This window comes from Salvelinus sp. IW2-2015, linkage group LG1 (genome assembly GCF_002910315.2).
Source record: "Salvelinus sp. IW2-2015 linkage group LG1, ASM291031v2, whole genome shotgun sequence".
NCBI classification, from domain to species: Eukaryota; Metazoa; Chordata; class Actinopteri; order Salmoniformes; family Salmonidae; genus Salvelinus; species Salvelinus sp. IW2-2015.
In genome coordinates, this window is record NC_036838.1 from 49,260,202 (window position 1) to 49,287,432 (window position 27,231).

Below are 27,231 nucleotides of genomic sequence, written 5' to 3' on the forward strand. Positions count from 1 at the left end.
TTTTTCTGGATTTTGTTGTTGTTATTCTGTCTCTCACTGTTCAAATGAATCTACCATTAAAATTATAGACTGATCATTTCTTTGTCAGTGGGCAAACGTACAAAATCAGCAGGGGATCAAATACTTTTTRCCCTCACTGTATATATATATAATATATTATATATTTTTTTACATTTAACCTTTTTTTTAACTAGGCAAGTCAGTTAAGAATAAATTCTTATTTACAATGACGGCCTACCCCAGCAAAACCCAGATGGCGCTGGGCCAATTGTGCGCAGCCCTATGGGACTCCCAATCACAGCCAGATGTGATACAGCGTGGATTCAAACCAGGGACTGTAGTGATGCCTCTTGCACTGAGATGCAGTTCCTTAGACTGCTGCGCCACTCGGGAGCCATGATCAATATTTATATTTATTTTTTGTCCAGCCCTTTGTCCACTGATCTCCACTGATGGTTGTCGACATGGTTGTATTCTCTGCAAAAACAGACGTTTTTAGTACACAATTATCAATTTTATTAGACAGTATGCCTACACATGATAGGCTATATASATTTTTTGAAACCAAACACCTTTCGTTTTGGTGATCCTCTCAGCTCTGGCTCAATTTCAAGTCCACTGGTGGTTACAGTCCTAACCTTGGAACGGGCCGCACCATAGAAAGGAGCTAGCTTGATGAAAACTATGTCTGTAAGCCGGAAAAGGGTCTGCTCGGACCAAAACACACTGCCGCCCGGGTTTACATTGCAAATGAGGGCATAAACTGGGTCCAGACGCTAGCAGAGTAAGCAGACCTTTATATAGTAAAATAAAGGTTAAATAAAAGACCTACAACACCTACGGTAGGCCTACAGTATATCTACAACAACAAAAAATTATCTCTACATGTAGGTCTCCTGATTTAAACCCGATCGAACTTGTTTGGCATCAACTGAAAACATTAATCTGTAACTCTGCCATCAAGATGTTTTAGCTAGAGAAATTGACGAGACAATTCTCCCACTAACCTCCTTCTTGGCAAGAGTCTATTGTCCTGCTAATAGCCCATAATGGGTGGATGGATGGCTTCTTTTGTATTCCAATGTATTGATGTATTAGTTACTGTCATTTACCATTCTCAGACTGGAAACGTCTCATGTTCAAGTCCTGTTTTTAAAAACAATATTTTGGAGATGTTTTCAAATAACAAAAATGAGCGGCTATATCTGAATAAAGGGAAAAAGGCTATTCTTGAACATGGGGGAGGACAATAGGCACTTTTAAGTTTGTCTGGCTTGCCATTACAAATAAAATGTAATATTTTTTGATTATATAATTTAAACAGGTCGCTCTCCGCCTGACTTTTTAGTTAAACCTTTCACAGACCGTGCTTATTTGAGACCAAAACTAGCGATCAATTGTGGAGTCGTGCCTTTTATAATCACTTAATTTTCATTTTTCACTTCTAGACTATCAGAAAGAATGTTGGCTACTTATTTATTTTGATCCGAAGCCATGAATGAGTGAGTCACTCAGCTTTATGTACGTAGGTGCCGAGGCTATATGACTGTGCCATCAACTTGATTGTTAGAAACATCACTTGCTGCTTATATTCAGTCAACACGTATCGTAAGAATATCATGGAATATAATTGAACATTGTCTATGTGAATTTGGTTGGGTCGCACAAAAAAGTTACATATTGTCACTAAGTGTTTTCTCCAATTTATGCTTTGGCTACCATTACGAGTATAGGACGAGTCAACAATATTATTTGTGTATGAGTTACAGTAACAGAATATGAACTTTTAAGTGAGATTTTAACTGGACAGTTACTTTAAGGCATACATATTTGGAGGTGCAGTAATGAGGCAGTGTGTTGATGCTGCAGAATTTTGTTCTTCCCCAGCGAGCCTTTTAAAGGAAGCAATGCCATAGAATTCACTACTTGAGTAAATTAATGCGGTTTTGTAACAACTGTGGCAGCCCAGGGAGTCAGGTGAAACACAAGATGTTCTTTATTAAAGGTTGGGGAGAACAGGGAGGGGAGAAACACAACTGAAAGGCCTCTCAGGTAATGGGTGGGTCACTGTGTCAAGCGTGGCGGCTTCTCGGACCACCTGTGTTAATGAACAAAAACAAGAGAGAGAATGCAATGTATCAATACTTGCTCTCAACTTGCGTCGGGTTTTGTACTGCCCGGGAATGTGTCCTCTTCCTTTGGGGGTAAAGAAAAGGAATAGAGAGAGAGAGAGACKGGTGAGTCAAACATAGCCTAGTATCTTCTTTGGCGTCTGATCGAGGTGCTTCTCATACTTACTCCGGTTCTTCTGAGGTCTATACGTATCCTCTGCCTGTCTACCCAAGCGCCCGAGTGACTGCACCTCTACTTATACCCATTTGGGGTAATGAGGGACAGATGGGACCAATTCCAGGTGCCAATTGGTTGCAGCACCTGGACTGGGTAGTATTGGTGTTGAATCAGGTCATCTATAAGTGTCTGCTAGGTAAAGCTCCGCCTTATCTCAGCTCACTGGTCACCATAGCAGCACCCACCCATAGCACGTGCTCCAGCAGGTATATCTGGTCACCCCCAAAGCCAATTCTTCCTTTGGCCGCCTCTCCTTCCAGTTCTCTGCTGCCAATGACTGGAACGAACTGCAAAAATCTCTGAAGCTGGAGACTCTTACCTCCCTCACTAGCTTTAAGCACCAGCTGTCAGAGCAGCTCACAGATCACTGCACCTGTACATAGCTCATCTGTAAATAGCCCATCCAATCTACCTCATCCCCATACTGTATTTATTTATTTATCTTGCTCCTTTGCACCCCAGTATCTCTACTTGCACATTCATCTTCTGCACACCCTACCATTCCAGTGTTTAATTGCTATGTTGTAATTACTTTGCCACCATGGCCTATTTATTGCCTTACCTCTCTTATCCTACCTCATTTGCACATGCTGTATATAGATTTTTCTACTCTATTATTGATTGTATGTTTGTTTATTCCATGTGTAACTCTGTGTTGTTGTATGTGTCAAACTGCTTTGCTTTATCTTGGCCAGGTCGCAGTTGCAAATGAGAACTTGTTCTCAACTAGCCTACCTGGTTAAATAAAGGTGAAATAAAAATGTTAAAAAATCACCAGCTCCAGTTGGTGCCTGTGCTGACTCGACTTGGCCTCTCTAGCCCTCTGGAGCTGACCAAGGTCCTGCTCCTTCCTTCGTAGCTCCCTGCTGGCCGCCGGGTTGCCACAATACTAAAAAATAACCCCTAACCTATGTACAGTGGGGGTCCGAAATGATTGACACCCTTGATAAAGATGACCAAAAATTACTGTACAAAATAAATCATTTAAATAATGAGCTATAATGTATGCAAAAAATGGGGACATTCTATTATTTTATACTAATACAATTCCTCGGAGAAAGAGATTTTGTTTCACAAGTAATATTTATTTTTCTCAAAAAGGTAGGGGTAAAAATTATTGACACTCCTGTTTTCAATACCTTTCAGTATCTCACCTTGCAAGGATAACGGCACTGAGCCTTTTTCTAAAATGTTTTATGAGTTGAAGAACACATTGGGATCTTAGACCATTCSTCCATACAAAATCCTTCCAGATACTTGATACCCTTCATTATGGACTGCCCTCTTCATTTCACACCACAGGTTTTCCACCATATTATACAGTAGGTATGGGGTTCTTCAATGCCAAACCCACCACTGGTGTGTGTTGCCAAATAGCTCTATGATTGTTCTTCTGGAAGGTTCCCCCATCTCCACAGAGGAACTCTGGAGCTCTGTCAGAGTGACCATCAGGTTCTTGGTCCCCTCCTTGACCCTTGGTCCTTGGCCCTTATCCCCCAATTGCTCAATTTGGCCGGGTGGACAGCTCTAGGAAGAGTCCTTCGACCTCATGGCTTTGTTTTTGCTCTGACATGCACTGTCATCTGTGGGACCTTATATAGACAGGTGTGTGCCTTTCCAAATCTTGTCCAATCAATTGAATTTACCACAATCAAGTTGTAGAAACATCTCAAGGATGATCAATGGAAACAGGATGCACCTGAGCTCAAATTCGAGTCTCATAGCAAAGGGTCTGAGTACTTATGTAAAAAAAGGTATTTCTGTTTTTTTATTTWAAAAAAAATTGCAAACATTTCTGAAAACCTGTTTTCACTTTGTCATTATGCGGTATTGTGTCTAGATTGATTAGAATATTTTTTTTATTTAATCCATTTTAGAATAAGGCGGTAACGTAATAAAATGTAGAAAAAGGGAAGTGGTCTGAATACTTTCCGAATATACTGTATCTGCACTTGATTAACATCCCTGTTTTCAAGTGTTACACTGCAAAATGACTGCAGCAAAAAAAACTGTTATTTTAGTCGCAGTATTTGCAGCATACTGCATTTATACTGTACTCACTACAGTTATACTGCAGTGTACTGCAGATATACTGCTCTCTGACTGCAATATTTTTCGTAAGGGCATCTCAGTCTCCAGACTTGAAACCCATTAAAACCTGTGGTTTGAATTGAAGAAGACAGCCCATAAGCACAGATGAAGAATATCAAGGAACTGGAAGGATTCCCCCCAATATGTTCTCCAACTCATAAAACATTTTAGAAAAAGGCTCATTGCCGTTATCCTTGCAAGATGAGGTATTGAAAGGTATTGAAAACAGGGGTGTTAATCATTTTGACCCCTAACATTTTGAGAAAGAAAGTATTACTTTCTCTGAGCAATTTCTCTGAGCAATTGTTTTAGTGTAAAATAATTTCAATTTTTTTGGGGAGCATACAATGTACTTTAAATTAGTATTTGAATGATTTACTTCATACAGTCCTTTTTACTCAACTTTATCAGGGGTGTCAAAAATMTTCGACCCCACTGTATATAAGGGCTTGTTTCCTCCCTTACCCATATAAAGGCTTCAAAGTTGACTACTTTCATTGTGTTCTTTCTAGTTATATTCAATTTCATGAAAAAACATTCAGCGAACAATTACATGATAGATTTGGACTAATGACCTCTGTCGATGGGGAAGTGGATGCCAGGCACTGTATCTAGACCTTGATTTATAAAATCACAATATCTCATCTACTGTACTGTACACAAGCTGAGTGCTAATTAATTATTTGGGCCCTCCTTTCATCCATAAAAGTTCACTTTGAATCAGAGACAGCCTTGGCGTAATGYGACTTTTTACTGTTATACAACCTTGCTGGGAAACGTTCATTAGCATATCTGCATGCAAGGCGGCTTTACTCTTCACAGCCTAATAGCTGCAAATGCAATAATTCACTTTTTTATTGCCTTTTGTAAACATACATTAGATTTAACATATTCATTGGTGTTATCACATCTGTCAGGGCAACTTTCATTTCATCTGATAGGAATTTAAAGGTGTTTAATTAAGAAACCCCTGCAGTTCTGATTTTCTCTGCCTCAGTAAGGTTGCAGGGAAGGTCGGTGAGGCCCCTACCTCATATGTTATACAGGGTTAGAGAAATAGGCTATGGAAATAGTATACTACTGTATTGAAAGAGTGTACTGTATGGATGTTGTCCACATTGTGTACAGTTCTGTAATTGGTTGTTTTGTCGCCATACTCTTGCTAGTAGTGCACTTATTCAAGAGCAAGGGAAAAGGAAAGATGGATACCTCGTCAGTTGTACAACTGAATGCATTCAACTGAAATGTGTCTTCCGCATTTAACCCAACCCCTCGGCGCCTGGAGTACAGTGGGTTAACTGCCTTGCTCAAGCCACAAGGAATGCGACTAAACACACAAAACATCTCAGGGAGTATAAAGAGTCAATCCAGAATATGCCTTAAATGTGAGTCTTAAAATATTATGCCCTTTTTGTTTACTTCTTTATGGCTAGTTGCAGCATTTCATTTCAAAGTGTTTCCCGGGGGCGACCTTTGGCTGGGTCTGCTTTGCCTCTGACAGCACTGACATTCAGCCCACACTTAACCAGCCAAACAGCCCCTAGACTGGTCCTCTCCTCCGTACTGCCAAGCCTCGCACTGAGAAAACAACACACAATTCTCCAGCCTGTCTCCACAGTGGCAATTTTCCTGCAATTATCACACGTTGCTCGTTAATCCAAAAGCCAATACAGTAACATCTCTTCAATTTTCTCTAGACTCCTCTGTACTTATTGCCTGTTTGCATGTTTTCTGCCATCTTCTTTGTATTTCAAGTTGCTAGTACTGGAACGAACAAGTCAGGTTTGCTCACTATAACAATCCCTCTTCAAAGTCACCCTSAACAGCACAGCATATATTTTGAAGTCATGGTTAGGTTGAGTGAAATGGTGTAATAACATGCCAAGTCCTCAAAGCCTTTATTTTCAGTGATCCTCTCTCTCATCCGAGTGTAAGACAGTAAAAGGCAAACATTAGAACATCAGCATCCTTCTGACACCAGTCTTTCCTCAGCCAATACAGTTGTCGTCCTGCCCCTCCATATTGACCGTATCATAGTCACTTAACTGCAGGGTGGGAGAGACACATTTATAGCCATCCTACCTCTGCAGCAATCCCCAGAAGTCAGGACGGATAAAATACATTAATGTTAGGGATGCTCATTTTGGAATGGTGCAAGAAAGAGGTATAGAGGGAGAAAAAAAGAGAGCGAGTGCTTTCAGACAGCAATGCAACAATTGCACACACTTCCTCCATTGCATTAGAGAGAGAAATAGAGTTAGAGACATAGAGAAATGATATCGAGAAAAAGAGTGAGAAAGAAAAGTAAACAACAAAGTCTCAGCAGAGACATTTCATGGTGGGATTAGGCAGGATGACAGTTCTCTTCTGTAGGTAAAGCTTACCAACCCAGACAGATACCACTCATTTCTCCATTGCATTCGTCATACCGCCAGGTAAAATAATCCCCTTTACTGCAGTGTTTAATCAGTGTGTTTAACTTAATCCCAGCTTTATCCCATCACAAGAGGTAAGGGAGTTTCACAACGATTTCAATGGACATGAGAGAAATCTAATTTGCTCATCACCTTGCCTCATCGGAAAAAGTATGCTGCATCTAAAAATCCTGGCTCTTTGTCCTTATCCATTTTCCTTCTCATAATTCATTGCTGTGTCTGCAGAAAATCAGTGATATAGAAGGCCGCCCCCGGCAGGGCTACTGGCTGTGTGAGGGTCACACTGCCAAATGCTGTAAAGCATTTCACACAATCTCTTCACCCCATTGAAAGATTACAGTAGAAACACAGGATGATACTGCTCGACTTATGCGAATGGTGATTACACTGTCATTGCATACTTGATATCACTGCCTTGTGCCTCTGGTCTCTAAGTGAATGAATCAATTATATGCGATAAGCAGCTTAAAGTGTGTACTTTAGGTTATTTCTCAGCCTTTTTGTTCAGAGAATCTAAGAATAAGTACTAAACTCAGCAAAAAAAGAAACATCCATTCTTCAGGACCCTGTCTTTCAAAGATAATTTGTAAAAATCAAAATAACTTCACAGATCTTCATTGTAAAGGGTTTAAATACTGTTTCCCATGCTTGTTCAATGAACCATAAACTATTAATATTAATGAACATGCACCTGTGGAACGGTCGTTAAGACACGAACAGCTTAGACGGTAGGCAGTTAAGGTCACAGTTATGAAAACTTAGGACACTAAAGAGGCCTTACTACTGACTCTGAAAAACACCAAAAGAATGGGCCCCTGCTCATCTGCGTGACCGTACCTTAGGCATGCTGCAAGGAGGCATGAGGACTGCAGATGTGGCCAGGGCAATAAATTGCAATGTCCGTACTGTGAGACGCCTAAGACAGCGCTACAGGGAGACAGGACGGACAGCTGATCGTCCTCGCAGTGGCAGACCACGTGTAACAACACCTGCACAGGATCAGTACATCCGAACATCACACCTGCGGGACAGGTACAGGATGGCAACAACAACTGCCCGAGTTACACCAGGAATGCACAATCCCTCCATCAGTGCTCAGACTGTCCGCAATAGGCTGAGAGAGGCTGGACTGAGGGCTTGTAGGCCTGTTGTAAGGCAGGTCCTCACCAGACATCACCGGCAACAGCGTCACCTATGGGCACAAACCCACCGTCGCTGGACCAGACAGGACTGGCAAAAAGTGCTCTTCACTGACGAGTCACAGTATTGTCTCACCAGGGGTGATGGTTGGATTTGCGTTTATCGTCGAAGGAATGAGCCTTACACCGAGGCCAGAGTACACCGTACTATGGAGCGGGATCGATTTGGAGGTGGAGGGTCCGTCATGGTTTGGGGCGGTGTGTCACAGCATCATCGGAATGAGCTTGTTGTCATTGCAGGCAATCTCAATGCTGTGCATTACAGGGACGACATCCTCCTCCCTCATGTGGTATCCTTCCTGCAGGCTCATCCTGACATGACCCTCCAGCATGTCAATGCCACCAGCCATACTGCTCGTTCTGTGCGTGATTTCCTGCAAGACAGGAATGTCAGTGTTCTGCCATGGCCAGCGAAGAGCCCAGATCTCAATCCCATTGAGCATGTCTGGGACCTGTTTTATCGGAGGGTGAGGGCTAGGGCCATTCCCCCCAGAAATGTGTGGGAACTTGCAGGTGCCTTGGTGAAAGAGTGGGGTAACATCTCACATCAATAAATGGTAAATCTGGTGCAGTCCATGAGGATGAGATGCACTGCAGTACCTAATGCAGCTGGTGGCCACACCATATACTGACTGTTACTTTTGATTTTGACCCCCCCTTGTTCAGGGACACATTATTCCATTTCTGTTAGTTACATGTCTGTGGAACTTGTTCAGTTTATGTCTCTGTTGTTGAACCTTGTTATGTTAATTCAAATATTTACACATGTTAAGTTTGCTGATAATAAACACAGTTGACAGTGAGAGGACGTTTTTTGTTGTTGCTGAGTTTATGTACTTTTTCCTCTAATAGACCACTAGTCTAACCAACCCCGTCATCAGAGAGCTGTGTTTCCTCTGCAAGCCTGGTCTCATAGACTAAACATAACATTGTAAAAGTAAATCAGGTACACTCAGATTAGTATGATATGTTATATTTGGTATGGTTACGTACTGTAAAACAGATGGTTACTTTAGACAAAAACGAAAGTAGGGTGGTTGGTCGGGGTGGATGTGGGCGTATAACGCGAATGTCTAGCAACCCAAAGGTTGCAAGTTTGATTCTCATCACAGACAACTTTAGCATTTTAGCCAATTAMCAACTTTTCAACTACTTACTACTTTTTTATCTACTTTGCAACTACTTAGCATGTTAGCTAACCCTTCCCCTAGCCTAGCTAACATTAGCCAGCTAGCTAATGTTAACCACCTAGCTAGAATTCGTAACATATCCTCTACTTCATCACCCTCCCGGATCCGGGATCCTCCTCATCAGAAAAGCTGACTAGCATAGCCTAGCATAGCGCCACAAGTAAATAATAGCATATAAATATCATGAAATCACAAGTCCAATACAGCAAATGAAAGATAAACATCTTGTGAATCCAGCCATCATTTCCGATTTTTAAAATGTTTTACAGCGAAAACACAATATGTATTTCTATTAGCTAACCACAATAGCCAGACACACAACCGCATATTTTCACCATGTTTCCACCGCATAGGTAGCTTTCACAAAACCGACAAAATAGAGATAAAATTAATCACTAACCTTCATCAGATGACATCAGATGAACAACTTCATCAGATGACAGTCTTATAACATGTTATACAATACATTTATGTTTTGTTCGAAAATGTGCATATTTGAGGTATAAATCATAGTTTTACATTGCAGCCACCATCAAAAATAGCATCAAAGCAGCCAGAATAATTACAGAGAGCAACGTGAAATACCATAAATACTCATTCATAAAACATTTATGAAAAATACATGGTGTACAGCAAATGAAGAATAAACATCTTGTGAATCCAGCAATATTTCAGATTTTTTAAGTGTTTTACAGCGAAAACACATATAGAATTATATTAGCTTACCACAATAGCCAACACACACAGGCATTTATTCACCTCAAAGGTAGCTTTCGCAAAACCAGCAATAGATATAAAATTAATCACTAACCTTTGGACAACTTATCAGATGACAGTCTATAACTCATGTTATACAATACATTTATGTTTTGTTCGAAATTTGCATATTTAGAGCTGAAATCGTGGTTATACATTGTGAATACGTAGCAACAATTCCCAGAATGTCCGGAGATATTTTGGACACTCACCTAATCTGACCAAAGAACTCATCATAAACTTTACATAAAGTACTTGTTGTATGGCAAATGAAAGATACACTGGTTCTTAATGCAACCGCTGTGTTAGATTTTTTAAAATAACTTTACCACAACATACAGCTTGGGTTATTGTGAGACAGCGCTCACCAACACGGCGGAGAATAGGCATCAACATATTACACAGAAATACGAAATAACATCATAAATGTTGTCTTACTTTTGCTGAGCTTCCATCAGAATGTTGTACAAAGGAGTCCTATTTCCAGAATAAATCGTTGTTTGGTTTTAGAATGTCCATTTCTTCTGTCGAATTAGCAACCTTGGCTAGCATTGTGGCGCGAACATTCCCATCATCTCTTGGCGCAAAGAACGGAAAATTCCAAAAGTCCCATTAAACGTTGAATAAACTGATAAAACTCGGTTGAAAAAAKCTACTTTATGATGTTTTTCTCATATGTATCAAATAAAATCAGAGCCGGAGATATTCGCCGTGTATACCGAACGCTTTTCAGATGACAATGTCGAGGTCCCCCGCGCGACGTCGAAGACAAAGAAAATACCGGACCTGTCACTCCAAAAGCTCTTATTCGGCCTCAGATCAAGCTAGACACCCCATTCAACCTTCCACTGCCTGTTGACATCTAGTGGAAGGCGTATGAAGTGCATACATATCGATAAATTAAAGCCAGTTGAATAGGCAGGCCCTGAAACAGAGCCTCGTTTTCAGATTTTTCACTTCCTGTATGGAAGTTTGCTGCCAAATGAGTTCTGTTTTACTCACAGATATAATTCAAACAGTTTTAGAAACTTCAGAGTGTTTCCTATCCAATAGTAATAATAATATGCATATTGTATGATCTAGAACAGAGTACGAGGCCGTTTAATTTGGGCACGATTTTTTCCAAAGTGAAAACAGCGCCCCCCTATTGACAAGAAGATATCATACATTTGGCAAATTCATAACATACAGTACATTTTGCGAATTAGTAAGATATTGTACGTTTTCACATTTATAACATATAGTATGAATTGGAATTCGTAACATATTATACAAAATGAGTGATGGACATCCACAAATTAATACATACCATACAAAATGTAGCATATCATACTAAATGGAGTGTCTCAGATTTACATACAGAATAATATGAAATGCTCTGAAACCAGGTTGCCTCCACAGTTCGATATCAAAGAAATATCATTCTCTGTGAACCTGTGTGTTGAGTGACTTCAGAGTGACAGAGTAGAAAGCTAATCGGCGGTTCTGTGTAAAAGTCAACCTGAGCATGCACAAGTAAAGTGAGTCTGAAGCCATGTTCATAATTATCCTTAAAGTCTATATGTTGGAGGTCAGGCTTTGTATGAAAAGTTTAAATAGGAAATTGCTGGAATTTTGACCAATAAAGGGTAGGTGGCCAAGTCCCCAAAAAGGGTTTTCAGTCAATCATATTTCATGGCTTTTAGAAAGGGCTCACATAGCTTTTTTCCCACTCAGAGCTGTCTCCCAGTGTTACTTATGAAGATGAGATTACAYGGTAGCAATACAGACCAAATTGTAGTGTCTTGAGTTTTGTTTGCGTGTTCTACAGTCTTGTAAAGATAGGGACTGGGACAGGTAATGTATCATCCATAACGTATTTTGGGGGGGGAAGTTGTTATAAAACATTCACTTTCATCAAGGTTTTATATGGTATATAATTGGTTTTGTTATTTTCATTGTCAGTATCCTTTTTCAGCATTATGATATCCGTAACATTCATAACGCTTGTAGATGTGATGGATATTGATGTATCATATCTTGGCTTCAGAAGCTTGTGCATTCACCACCATTGTTCTGGGATGTATTCTTCAGACTTTTACTGAAGCAATTCATTGTTGATATCTTGAAAATGATGWGTTTTAGCTAAGATTCTCTTGGAATATACAGTATATGCCTAAAGGCATTTCTCATACATGACAGTACTGATTTCTGGATAGAAAGATGAGATGTGTTTTTCAATAATCTGTGAATAGTCCTATAGTGTATTTTTCAATTGAAAGTCCCCCAGAATATTCGGACCTTACCCAGTGTCCAGAAAAATGGTTTGCTAGTATACGCACATGTACAGTATATTGTCTCATTTGCATATCTTGTTATAATATTTCAGAAAAATTGCCGTACAAAACAAGTTTTATATTTGTGTCTTAATTCAATTGGTAAAGGTACATTTTTATATACACAGAGTGTACAAAACATTACGAACACCTTCCTAATATTGAGTTGCACCAATATTGGCTGTATGTCATTTGGGCGGTGGACCATTCTTGATACACACGGGAAACTGTTGAGCATGAAAACCCCAGCTGCGTTGCAGTTCTTGACACAAACCGGTGCGTCTGGCACCTAATACCATACCCCGTTCAAGGCACTTAAATATTTTGTCTTACCCATTCACCCTCTAAATGGCACACATACACAATCCATGTTTCAATTGTCTCAAGGCGTACAAATCCTTCGTTAACCTGTCTCCTACCCTTCATCTACACTGATTGAAGTGGATTGAACAAGTGACATCAATAATGGATCATAGGTTTCACCTGGATTCACCTAGTCAGTCTATGTCATGGAAAGAGTAGGTGTTCATAATGTTTTGTACACTCAGTGTATATAAAGGGTATGGTTCCTGGCCTTGTATACTATTCAGGCTCCCTGTAATTATCCAATCCTAACGTACTATGCCTTTTTCTGACATTTTAAAAACATTCTAAATGACAACAGATGTGTTATGAATTTGATCAAGACATCTTTCAGATTTGAATGTCGTTTTCAGACTCTGTAACATCAATAACGGAGGGTGTAACATCCATGACGGATGTTTTTCCCCTCTAAAGTAATAATGGAAAAGACAATCTTTTCAAAATGATCATTTTTGTGTTCAGCTAAGCCTTTCCTTCGAAATGACAATGCGTATTTTAACTTAAGACTTACAAACTCAAAAATGTGCTAATATGTTCAGTCTCCCCAAAAAGCTTGTCCATTTCATGTAACATCATAACACTTCTTATTTGCTAAATCTCTCCAACAAGTCAGATTTTTTGGGGATACATTCCCCCTAATGAGTACTATAGACACACACATCAAAAGTTTAATTTATATTTTGTTTGTCCATTCTGTGAGACATTAAAGTTGTGATTTTGCATGCAAATGTAATGTCCGTAATGTTGCAATCGCCCTAATCTGTAATCACTTCCACTTTTAGGATACATGTTTGTTTGCTTAGATCTGTTACTTTAATGGACATTAATTTTACCTTGGCAGCATCCGATAGAACTAATCAGGGCTTTAAAAAAAGAGAACCATAACAAACAGGCTTTTATCTCTCTCTCGCTCTGTCTGTCTGTCTGTCTGTCTGTCTGTCTGTCTGTCTGTCTGTCTGTCTGTCTGTCTGTCTGTCTGTCTGTCTGTCTGTCTGTCTGTCTGTCTGTCTCTGTCTGTCTGTGATATAGCACATTGGGAAAGACAATTTTTGATTTATTGTCTTGTATGTGCATTAGAAAATCCATTTTTTCCTGATGCGTTTGTTAATGCGAGGCTTGCAGACCAGCTTCGCTTTTATTTTGAATGATGCTCTAGCATGAGTCTATTTCTTTCCCAAGCTGCATTAATGGAGGGAGGGATCAGGGAAAGTGAATGCTTTGTCTCGCCTGCACTACACGACACAAACTCTCTCTCGCCTGCCCTCAACACACGTACACGCTGACACATACTGTCCTCGCCCCTCACACACACACTCCTCGCCTGCGCTGCACAACACACTGTCTCACCTGACGCTACCAACAACCTGTCCTCGCTTGCACTACACAACACACTCTCCTTCGCCTTGCCGCTACACAACCACTGTCTTCCGCCTGCCGCTACAAACACACGTTCCTCGCTCTGTCACTACACCAACACACTAGTACTGCCTGCACTACACAACACACTGGTCCTGCCACCCCCCATGCTGCTCACAAACACACACGTCCTCGCCTCGCGCTACACACACACACACTGTCCTCGCCTGCACTACACGACACAAACTCTCTCCTCCGGCTGCTCCTACACAACACACTGTCTTCGCCTCGCTTACACAACACACTGTCCTCGCCTGCGCTACACAACACACTTCCTCGCCCTCGCTACACACACACACTGTCCTCGCCTAGCGCTACACACACAACACACTTCCTCGCCTGCACTACACGACATAAACTTATCTCCTCGCCCGCTGCGCTACACACACACACCTGTCTTCGCCTGCGAGCTACACACAAAACTTCCTCGCCTGCCACTACACGACATAAAACTATCTCCTCCTCGCACAAACCTGTCCTGCCTGCGACTACACACACACTGTCTCGCCTGCGCTACACAACACACTGTCCTCGCCTGCGCTACACAACACACTACTCGTCCTGCCTGCGCTACACAACACCACTGATCCTCGCCTGACACTACCACAACACACTGTCCCGCCTGCACTACACAACACCACTGTCACGTCTACAACCCACTGTCCTCCGCCTGCACTACAAAGACACCACTGTCCTCGCCTGCGCTCTAACAGCACACCAATACTCCTCTCCTCGGCTGCCCGACTACACTGTCCTCGCCTGCGCTACACAACACACTGTCCTCGCCTGTGCTACACAACACACTGTCCTCGCCTGCACTACAAAACACACTGTCCTCGCCTGCACTACACGACACAAACTCTCTCCTCGCCTGCGCTACACAACACACTGTCCTCGCCTGCACTACAAAACACACTGTCCTCGCCTGCGCAACACAACACAGACTCTCTTCTCGCTTGCGCTACACAACACAGACTCTATCCTCACCTGTGCTACACAACACAGACTCAACACAGACTCTCTCCTCTCCTGCGCTACACAACACAACACACAATACACTCTCTCCTCGCCTGCAATACACAATACACTCTCTCCTTGCCTGCAATACACAATACACAATACACTCTCTCCTTGCCTGCAATACACAATACACAATACACTCTCTCCTTGCCAGCAATACACAATACACTCTCTCTTCGCCTGCAATACACAATACACTCTCACGTCGCCTGCGCAACACAACAGACTAGGCCTGGGTGATATGGCCTAAAAATCAAATCTACAATATATTTTTACTATTTTCTATATTGTAGAATAACAATGAAGACATCAAAACTATGAAATAACACATATGGAATCATGTAGTAACCATAAAAGTGTTAAACAAATCAGAATATATTTTAGATTTTAGATTCTTCAAAGTAGCCACCCTTTGCCTTGATGACAGCTTTGCACACTCTTGGTATTCTCTCAACCAGCTTCACCTGGAATGCTTTTCCAACAGTCTTGAAGGAGTGCCCACATATGCTAAGCACTTGTTAGCTGCTTTTCCTTCACTCTGCGGTCCTACTCATCCCAAAACATCTCAATTGGGTTGAAGTCGGGTGATTGTGGAGGCCAGGTCATCTGATGCAGCACTCCATCACTCCTTTTCTTGGTCAAATAGCCCTTACACAGCCTGGAGGTGTGTTGGGTCATTGTTCTGTTGAAAAACAAATTATAGTCCCACTAAGCGCAAATCAGATGGAATGGCATATCGCTGCAGAATGCTGTGGTAGACATGCTGGTTAAGTGTGCCTTGAATTCTAAATAAATCACAGACAGTGTCACCAGCAAAGCACCCCACACCATCACACCACCTCCTCCATGCTTCATGGTGGGAACCACACATGCAGAGATCATCCGTTCACTTACACTGCGTCTCACAAAGACACGGTGATTGAAACCAAAAATCTCAAATTTGGACTCATCAGACCAAAAGACAGATTTTCACCGGTCTAATGTCCAATGCTCGTGTTTCTTGGCCCAAGCAAGTCTCTTCTTATTATTGGTGTCCTTTAGTAGTGGTTTCGTTGCAGCAATTCGACCATGAAGGCCTGATTCCTCTGAACAGTTGATTTTGAGATGTGTCTGTTTCTTGAACTCTGTGAAGCATTTATTTGGGCTGCAATTTCTGAGGCTGGTAACGCGAATTAACTTATTCTCTGCAGCAGAGGTAACTCTGGGTCTTCATTTCCTGTGTTGGTCCTCATGAGAGCAAGTTTATTCATAGCGCTTGATGGTTTTTGCAACTGCACTTGAAGAAACTTTAAAAGTTCTTGAATTCTTCCGGCTTGAGTAACCTTCATGTCCTAAAGTAATAATGGACTGTCATTTGAAAAATGAATTTGTGTAATTTCATCTATCTTTTAACAGATAGGGCATTCTTCTGCATACCACCCCTACCTTGTCACAACACAACTGATCAAATGCATTGAGAAGGAAAGAAATTACACAAATTAATTTTCAACAAGGCACACCTGTTAATAATTGAAATGCATTCCAGGGAGCTAGTTGAGAGAATGCAAAGATTTAGCAAAGCTGTCATCAAGGCAAAGGGTTGCTACTTTGAAGAATCTCAAATATAAAATATATTTTGATTTGTTTAACACTTTTTTGGTACTATATGATTCCATGTGTTATTTCATAGTTTTGATTTCTACACTATTATTCTACAATGTAGAAAATAGTAAAAAATAAAGAATAACCCTTGAATGAGTAGGTGTGTCCAAACTTTTGACTGGTACTGTATTAACTCATTCACTTATCCAGATAGATTCTCTCTCCAAAATCAAACATTTGTCAATACACTCCTTTCTTTTCATGACTTCCAAAATAGACTTCCAAAACAACTCTATGGCCCTGTCTTTAAGAGACGATACAATACCCCCCCAAAATAACAAKATAACATGCCAATTAAGCTGTCCATAAACTCCTCTACAGTAAATTTRGATAGGTTGTTCTCCAGTTTCACTCAGTGCTCTTAGAGAGAAGTAGAAGCAGCACTGCGATTAGGTCCATAAATGTCATGCGGAGCCCATAAAGCGCTTTCATTTTTCTCAGTGTCCTCTGGTGTTCTGCTCATAATCTGTCGCTTCTCTTCCCTGATTGGAAATACTTCACTTGTTGCTGTGGCAGGCTGGCAGCCTCGCTGATGGAGCACAATGCAGTAGAGTTTCTATTCTCCTGCTCAGCCTCCGTTAGCATTTGGACCCCCCTGTCAGTCAGTTGCCTGCTGCTTTTAAAGTTGAGTCGCCTAGCAGCTCCTTGCATCACGCTCTGCAGCTCATCAAAATGTGGTTTTGTTAATAGAAGATTATCAAAGGCTTGTTACAGTAGCCACGTGAAACAATCGTCTCAAAAGTCGTACCATACTGTCTGCTGGCGTTGGCCAGCAGTCAGTCCCTCTTTCTCGCCACTGGTGCCATGTTTCATGGTTTAGGGATCCTGTTTGATGTGGTGTGTAATAATGTACAGTCATGGTAAATAGCGTGTGACATTCATTACATGATTCCAGGTCTTTCGATCTCTCTCTCTCTTTCAGGGCAAGAGTGGCCATGCCATTTGGCTGTTTAACGCTCGGGGAAAAGAAGGATTACAACAATCCCTCTGAGGTGACTGATAAATATGACCTGGGACAGATTGTTAAATCGTAAGTATGCTGCTAGTGGTCCACCAGACTGAACAAACAGGAAATACAGGAAACCCACCATCAACCCTCTAGTCTGTGTTTTTCCTTTGTGTATGGCACCAGATTATTTGAAAATGTACTAAGTAAAAAATCAATAAGGACAAATGTGTTATTCAAGTCCACCTACAATGTATAGGAAGGCTGTTCCCATAGCCATAATGATACAATCATAATCAAGGCTTTACTAATTTAGAAACCCATTTACGTTTATTTTGGATGTTTATAAATTTTGTGCATTTATTTTTCAGGGAGGAGTTCTGTGAGATCTTCAGGGCCAAGGACAAAAACACACTGAAAATGTTTACTTGTAAAAAGTTCTTGAAAAAGGATGGGAGGAAAGTTCGGAAGGCTGCAAAAAATGAGATCCTCATTTTAAAGATGTGAGTTGCTTTAATCAACTTTAAAACTCTGCCATCTGTCATTTTGTGTCTGCGTTCACAAAACTATTCTCTGTAAATGAATTTTGTTTTATAACAGATGGTTTATTATTCCTGTAGGCTATGTGAATGTGTAATCTCTATGAGGAATAAGATGTTTCGTTTCTATACACTTCATCTTTTGAAAGATAGAATGCGCACAGTGGCCATCCATTAGAGCGAAGAACAGAGAAATGTCTGTAGCATTTTTTATGAAAAAGGAAAGCAAACTTCATCCCACTGAATGATCACACTGGGTAGCATTCTTTTCTCCAACAGTGTTTATCTCCAACTATCTTTCTCCCATTAGGCTCCTTATTCATCATTCTGTGGCAGCCTCTCTTTCATCACATCCCTCTCCAGTAAAACCAACATTAGCATAACCTGAGCCTTATCAAACAATTTGTTACAGGCAGCAGGGAACTCAAAGAACACAGATGAAAAAGCCAATGTACATAATGGAAGATGAAAGTGTCATTTCTTGAAGGGTTATCTAATACCGTGGAGTCTTTTCTCCCAATATACTAAAGCATGACCTTCATCGGGCTTGCAATTTCAATTGGTTTCTTCAAATTCTCGAACAGGAGGATTTTATTTATTTTCTTGTGGTTGGTGGCCATTACTTTCAGTGACTGGAAAATATACCAGTCTGTCAGTCCAATCCCCTGAAGCAKCATTGAAAGCCAGCAGCACACCTACCACATACGGCCAATGGTTTCCATGTTGTCTAACATCTTAAGTGTTACACTCTGCATTGTTCATCACCATCAAGCGCTATGATGAAACTGTCTCTCATGAGGACCACCAGAGGAAAGGAAAATCAGAGTTACCTCTGCTGCAGAGGATAAGTTCATTACAGTTACCAGCCTCAGAAATCGGCAATTAACTGCACCTCAGATTGTAACTTACGGAGTTCAATAACAGACACATCTCAAAATCAACTGTTCAGAAGAGACTGCGTGAATCAGGACATGGTCGAATTGCTACAACGAAACCACTACTAAAGGACACAATAATAAGAAGAGACTTGCTTGGGCCAAAAACACAAGTAATGGACATTAGAACAGTAGAAATCTATCCTTTGATCTGATAACTCCAAATGTGAGATTTTTGGTTCCAACCGCCATGTCTTTGTGAGACGCATTTATTTAGAATTCAAGGCACACTTAACCAGCATGGCTACCACAGCGTTCTGCAGCGATACGTCATCCCTTCTGGTTTGCACTTAGTGGGATTATAATTTGTTTTTTTTAACAGGACAATGACCCAAAACACACCTCCAGGCTGTGTAAGGGCTATTTGACCAAGAAGGAGAGTGATCAGATGACCTGGCCTCCACAATCACCCGACCTCAACCCAATTGAGATGGTTTGGGATGAGTTGCACCGCAGAGTGAAGGAAAAGCAGCCAACAAGTGCTTAGCATATGTGGGAACTCCTTCAAGACTATTGGGAAAGCATTCCAGGTGAAGCTGGTTGAGAGAATGCCAAGAGTGTGCAATGCTGTCATCAAGGCAAAGGGTGGCTACTTTGAGGAATCAAACATTTGGAGTATATATTTATGTTTTTAATACTTTTTTGATTACTACATGATTCCATATGTGTTATTCCATAGCTTCGATGTCTTCACTATTATTCTACAATGTAGAAAATAGTAAAAAATAAAGAAAAACCCTTGAATGAGTTGGTTTGTCCAAACTTTTGACCATTTGTACCGTAATGCCCTCATAAACAGACATTCAACTCATACATGAAGCACAGTACATTATTTATGGGTATACATTTTTCCTCCATTAAGAAGATGTTTAAGCATGCAGATCTCACAGTCCTTTTTTAATTCAATTGATTGTTTACTGATGCATTCTTTCCTGCACATGGATGCCGTTCCTCTCGGCAGGGCTGACTGTTGGAGTGTGTTATTCATGAGTGTTAATGTACTGATATACCGTACTGTATGTGTTTCAATGACGGCACCCCCATCTCTCTCCACCCCTCACACTCCTTTTGACTCTCCTCTCTCCCCCTGTCGCCTGCTCTATCCAGGGTGAAGCACCCCAATATTCTCCAGCTGGTGGAGGTCTATGAGACCAGAAAAGAGTATTTCCTCTTCCTTGAACTGTGAGTTGAGTTGTCTGATTGGTTGAGATTGCGCTCCTGTCTTTGCAGCAGCAGGAGTCTATGTGTTGATTATGCACTCATGGGGAATGAACTGTAGTAGCCGGAGGCTATGTAGATATGAGCACAGCTCTGAACTCCCCTTCTGCAGCCTTCATTTGGAATTCAGATATTATTCATTTTTGGTTGCTCCATATTCTCATCAGTCTGTGTTCTTGGGGATTTGTTGCATTACCATAGATACATTAAATATATGATACTCATGTCCTCCAGGATTGCATTGATTTGTGGGTCTGTAATTCTGGTCATAAGGTAAACTATCAGAGATCAGAGGAGAATCCAGTGTTGAAATGAATGAAATCATCACATTAAGCAGGTTTGGTGGATTCCATGATTTTGTCGACTCTTAAAGTCTTCGCCCTTGGCGAGGCTGTAATTTCTATGGTAATATATAGTAATGCAATTTTTCAACCATATTTTCACATGTTCAAAGTGTCTCTGTGTCAGTTATATTTTTGAAAAGTATCTGTGAATGCTTTGATCCAGAGACATTGTCAGGCTCAAAGCATCTACAGTAGGTCAGCACCATACTTCATGCCGCTCATGTTCTTCCCACAGTGCTACAGGCAGAGAGGTATTTGATTGGATRCTGGACCAGGGCTACTATTCCGAGCGCGACACCAGTAATGTGGTCCGTCAGGTGTTAGAGGCCGTCGCCTACCTTCACTCCCTGAATATTGTCCACAGGAACCTCAAGGTACTAAGCCCTGGGGCCTCTGATGGTCAAGGGGAGGACCCCAATATACTGTAAATGCCTGAATGTTGAGCAGCACTCCTTCTTTTAAATGCCACAGGTTCTTTAAAAGTAATTGACGTGTTGAATTACTGTAGGTTGGAGTATATACAGTATATATATATATAGATATAAATATACACATTGTTGTTTTGGCTCTGTACTCCAGCACAAATATTACACCCCCAAGAAATTATTGTAATGGTGAGAGGTTAGCATTTTTTTTGGGGGGGGGGTATGATATTTGTGCATCTAACTTTCTCACTCATCATTAATCATGATTCATTCAGGATTATCTGTAATCATTGTAGCATCCACATTCATGTAGAAGTGTTTAGAAACATATTATATTCTTATTTACAATAAAAGTTACTCCAAAATGACATAATACATTATTTACCATTAATTTCTACTGGGCACAAAATGATCTGAAACAACCAAAACAAACAGCAATTGCATCCAACAAATTTGCAAATTAGCTTAATGTAGTCACTGTGTGCTATGAATATGGGATCAAATACTTTACTTTTTACTACTTTAATACACATAAATGAATTTGTCCCAATACTTTTGGTGCTGTAATTTCTAAACGATTCTCCCAATAAAGATGAAAATACCCTCAATTTAAAGCTGACAGTCTGCACTTTAACCTCACAATCATTGTATAATTTCAAATACAAAGTGCTGGAGTACAGAGCCAAAACAACAATAAGGAAATGCACTGTCCCAATACTTTTGAAGCTATACTATATACAGTGCCTTCAGAAAGTATGCATACCCCTTGACATTTTCCACCTTTTGTTGTCTTACAGCCTGAATTTAAAATGGATTCAACTAACTTTTATTTCCCTTTGGCCTACACACAATACCCCATAATGTCAAAGTGGAATTATGTTTTAAGAAAGTTTTACAAACAAATTAAAAATCAAATGCTGAAATGAATTGAGTCAATAAGTATTCAACCCCTTTGTTAGGGCAATCCTAAGTAAGTTCAGGAGTAAAAATGTGCTTAACAAGTCACATAAAAAGTTGCATGGACTCAATCTATGGCAATAATATTATTGAACATGATTTTTTAATTACTACCTCATCTCTGTACTTCACATATACAATTATCTGTAAGCTCCCTCAGTCGAGCAGTGCATTTCAAACACATATTCAACCACAAAGACCATGGAGGTTTTTCAATGCCTCACAAAGGGCACCTATTGGTAGATGGGTAAAAAAAAGACATTGAATATTCCTTTGAGCATGGTGAAGTTATTACTTACACTTTAGATGGTGTATCAATACACCCAGTCACTACAAAGATACAGGCGTCCTTCCTAACTCAGTTGCCGGAGAGGAAGGAAACTGGTCTTGGATTTCATCATGAGGCTAATGGTGACTTTAAAACAGTTACAGAGTTTAATGGCTGTGATAAGAGAAAACTGAGGATAGATCAACAACATTGTAGTTACTACACAATACTTACCTTATTGAAACAGTGAGAAGAAGGAAGCCTGTACAGAATAAAAACATTGTTTTGTTTGCAACAAGGCACTAAAGTAATACTGCACAAAATGTGGCAAAGCAAATTCACTTTTGTCCTGAATAAAAAGTGTTATGTTTGGGGCAAATCCATTACAACATATTACTGTGTACCACTCCATATTTTCAAACGGTGGCTGCATCATGTAATGGGTATGCCTGTAATCGTTAAGGACTGGGGAGTTTTTTGCGATAAAAAATAAATGGATTGGAGCTATGCACATGCAAAATCCAAGAGGAAAACTTGGTTCAGTCTGCTTTTCAACAGACACTGGGAGATGAATTCAGCTTTCAGCAGGACAATAATCTAAATAAGAAGGCCAAATCTACACTGGAGTTGCTTACCAAGAAGACTGGGAATGTTCCTGAGTGGCTGACTTACAGTTTTGACTTAAATCTGCTTGAAAATCTATGGCAAGACTTAACAATGGTTGTCTAGCAATAACCAATTTTACAGAGCTGGAAGAATTTTGAAAAGATTAATGGGCAAATATTGTACAATCCAGGTGTTCAAAGCTCTTAGAGACTTACCCAGAAAGACTAACAGCTGTAATCACTGTCAAAGGTGATTCTAACATTCTTGTCTCAGTGTTGCAAATACTTATGTAAACATTTCTAAAAATATGTTTTCACTTTGTCATTATGGGGAATTGTGTGTAGATGGGTGAGCCATTTAAAAAAAATACATTTTGAAAGGCACATTTATTATGCAAATATACTTGATAAGATTGACTCAGTGGTCTTGCTTTGTTTGAACAAAAAAAATTGGACTCATTTTTAGGCACTTGTGTGACACTGAAGTGTTTGACCGCTTCAATATCTACCTTAAACAGCGATGAAGTCTGCTCTAAGTCTATATGTTTGAATGAGATTACTTTAGCAAAACTTTGGCAAACTTTAGCTGTCGTCCTGTTCCTTTTCTCAGCTGGAGAACTTGGTGTACTTTAACCGCCTGAAGCACTCCAAAATAGTAATCAGTGACTTCCACCTGGCCAAGCTGGAGACCGGGCTCATCAAAGACCCTTGTGGAACCCCAGAGTACCTGGGTAAGGATTGGGGGAGGGATTAGTACTTGGGGAAGGACTGGGGAAGGGATTAGTACTTGGGGAAGGACTGGGGAAGGATTGGGGAAGGGATTAGTACTTGGGGAAGGACTGGGGAAGGATTGGGGAAGGGATTAGTACTTGGGGAAGGACTGGGGAAGGATTGGGGGAGGGTTAGTACTTGGGAAGACTGGGGTGGGGGAGGTTAGATTGGGGAGGGATTAGTACTTGGGAAGGACTGGGGAAGGATTGGGGAAAGGGATTAGTACTTGGGGAAGACTGGGGAAGGAGTGGGGAGGGGTTAGTACTTGGGGAAGGAACTGGGGAAGGATTGGGGGAGCGATTTAGTACTTGGGGAAGGATTTGGGGAGGGATTGTACCTGGGAAGGACTGGGGAAGGATTGGGGGAGGGATTAGTACTTGGGGAAGGAGCTGGGGAGAGATTGGTACCTGGGTAAGGACTGGGGGAGGAGAGGGGGAGGGATTAGTACCTGGTTAAGGACTGCGGGAGGTGAGGGGGAGGGATTAGAACCTGGTTAAGGACTGAGGAAGGAGCGGGGAAGGGATTAGTACCTGGGTAAGGACTGGGGAAGGAGCAGTGTATCTTTGAGATTTGGTTTAGGGGAGTAGTTTATGGGAGTGCAGAAAAACATTTGTGAGAGAAACATCAATAATAATCCTTATCTGTGTTTGTGTCCCTGCAGCACCAGAGGTGGTTGGGAGACAGAGATACGGCATGCCAGTGGACTGCTGGGCCCTGGGTGTCATCATGTACATCCTGTGAGTGGTTTAATTATCGGCATAGGGTCCCATATACAAGAGGGGTTGGCTGTGAGTCTGCTCAGAGGACTGGGGATTAGAAATAATACAGAAGAGCAACAGGAATACTTTACTGAAAGAGACCATCACTGTAATCCACATGCTATGCACAAAACTAGTCAGGGAATCTTATTTATAGGGTATTACCCATTGCAATAAATCATATCTTTACATGACATTTATGCACATGGTATAACAATACAAGCTGATAAAGAGCTCCTTTTGTCTTGTGGCCCTCAGGCTTTCAGGCAACCCTCCTTTCTATGATGAAACTGATGATGACGACTATGAAAACCACGACAAGAACCTGTTCAGGAAGATCTTGGCTGGGGACTATGAGTTTGACTCTCCATACTGGGACGACATCTCAGAGTCAGGTACATTTAAGATGAAGTGACAGGAGACTGGGTGAATGACAGTTTACTGGGTAAACAGCAATTCAAAAGGGAGGATATCATCTGTTTACTTTTTCATGTAAWTTTTTTTCCTTTTTCTCTGATTCCATCAGGAGTAGTAACTGCTGTTTGTTGAGATTATGCTTTTATTTTGTTTCAGCAAAAGGCCTGGTAACCCGTATGATGGAGGTAGACCAGGATCAGAGACTGACTGCTCAGGAGGCCATCAACCATGAGTGGTATGGAAAATACACATTATTAACACAGTAGCCTACTATTAGAGATATAACAGAAGACCACAGTACTATTGAGATATACCGGAGGACCACAGTACTATGGATATATACCGGATGACCACAGTACTATGGAGATATACCGGAGGACCACAGTACTATGGATATATACCGGATGACCACAGTACTACAAGAATATAACCGATGACCACAAGTACTATGGAGATAATACCGGAGACCACAGATACTATGGATATTCACCGGACGATGACCACAGTACTATGGAGATATACTGATGACCACAGTACTATGAATATACCGGAGGACCACCAGTACTATGGAGAATACGGATGACCACACGTACTAAATGATATTACCGGATGACACAGTACTATGGAATATACAGAGACCACAGTACTATGGAGATATACCAGTGACCACAGTAAAAATATAAATAAACAAGACTAGGAGATATACTAGATGACCACTAGTACTATGAATATACCGATGAGCACGTACATGATATACCAGATGACCACAGTACATGAGATATACCAGCGACCACCACTATGGAGATATACCAGCGTGACCACAGTACTATGGAGATATACCAGTGACCACAGTACTATGGAGAATATACCGGATGACCACCAAGTACTATGGAGATATACCGATGACCACAATACTATGAGAGATATACCAGATGACCACAGTACTATGGAGATATACATGACCACAGTATATGGAATATACCATGACCACATACTATGAAATACCAGATGACCACAGTACTATGGAGATAACCGGATGACCACAGTACTATGGAGATATACCAGATGACCACAGTACTATGGAGATATACCAGATGACCACAGTACTATGGAGATAACCATGACCACATACTATGAAATACAGATACACAGTACTAGAGAATACCGATGACCACAGACTGGAAATACCAGATGACCACAGTACTATGAGATATACCGATGACCACAGTACTATGGAGATATACCAGATGACCACAGTACTATGGAGATATACCCAGACCACAGTACTAATGGAGATATACCAGATGACCACAGTACTATGGAGATATACGGATACCACAGTACTATGGAGATATACCAGATGCCCACAGTACTATGAGAGTATACCAGCTGACCACAGTACTATGGAATTACCATGACCCAGATACTATGGAGATATACCGATGACCACAGTACTATGGAGATATACCAGATGCCCACAGTACTATGAGATATACCAGCTGACCACAGTACTATGGAGATATAACAGATGACCACAGTACTATGGAGATATACACGATGCCACAGTACTATGGAGATATACCAGCTGACCACAGTACTATGGAGATATACCAGATGACCACAGTACTATGGAGATATACCGGAGACCACAGTACTATGGAGATATACCAGCTGACCACAGTACTATGGAGATATACCGCAGGACCACAGTACTATGGAGATATACAGCTGACCACAGTACTATGGAGATATACCGATGACCACAGTACTATGGAGATATACCGATGACCACAGTACTATGGAGATATACCAGCTGACCACAGTACTATGGAGATAACCAGATGACCACAGTACTATGGAGATATACCGGATGACCACAGTACTATGGAGATATACAGATGCCCACAGTACTATGAGATATACCAGCTGACCACATACTATGGAGATATACCAGATGACCACAGTACTATGGTGATATACCAGATGCCACAGTACTATGGAGATATACCAGCTGACCACAGTACTATGGAGATATACCAGATGACCACAGTACTATGGAAGTATACCGAGACCACAGTACTATGGAGATATACCAGCGACCACAGTACTATGGAGATACGGAGGACCACAGTACTATGGAATATACCAGATGACCACAGTACTATTGAGAATACCGAGGACACATACTATGGGATATACCGTGACCACAGTACTATGGAGATAACGCGATGCCACAGTACTATGGAGATATACCAGATGACCACAGTACTATG

At 41.0% G+C, this 27,231-nt stretch overlaps 1 protein-coding gene across 1 annotated transcript in view; it reads left to right on the plus strand.

The window, feature by feature from the left end:
* Positions 1–27,231, plus strand: part of LOC111969296 (caM kinase-like vesicle-associated protein) — an 88,000-nt gene that overhangs the window by 55,749 nt on the left and 5,020 nt on the right. Inside the window, exons 2-9 of the mRNA XM_023995335.2 lie at positions 17,698–17,805; positions 18,093–18,224; positions 20,303–20,377; positions 20,993–21,131; positions 23,623–23,743; positions 24,445–24,520; positions 24,800–24,936; positions 25,115–25,193. Coding sequence (XP_023851103.1) covers positions 17,711–17,805; positions 18,093–18,224; positions 20,303–20,377; positions 20,993–21,131; positions 23,623–23,743; positions 24,445–24,520; positions 24,800–24,936; positions 25,115–25,193 — 854 coding nt within the window. The 5' untranslated portion in view covers positions 17,698–17,710. The remainder of the gene's footprint in view (positions 1–17,697; positions 17,806–18,092; positions 18,225–20,302; positions 20,378–20,992; positions 21,132–23,622; positions 23,744–24,444; positions 24,521–24,799; positions 24,937–25,114; positions 25,194–27,231) is intronic.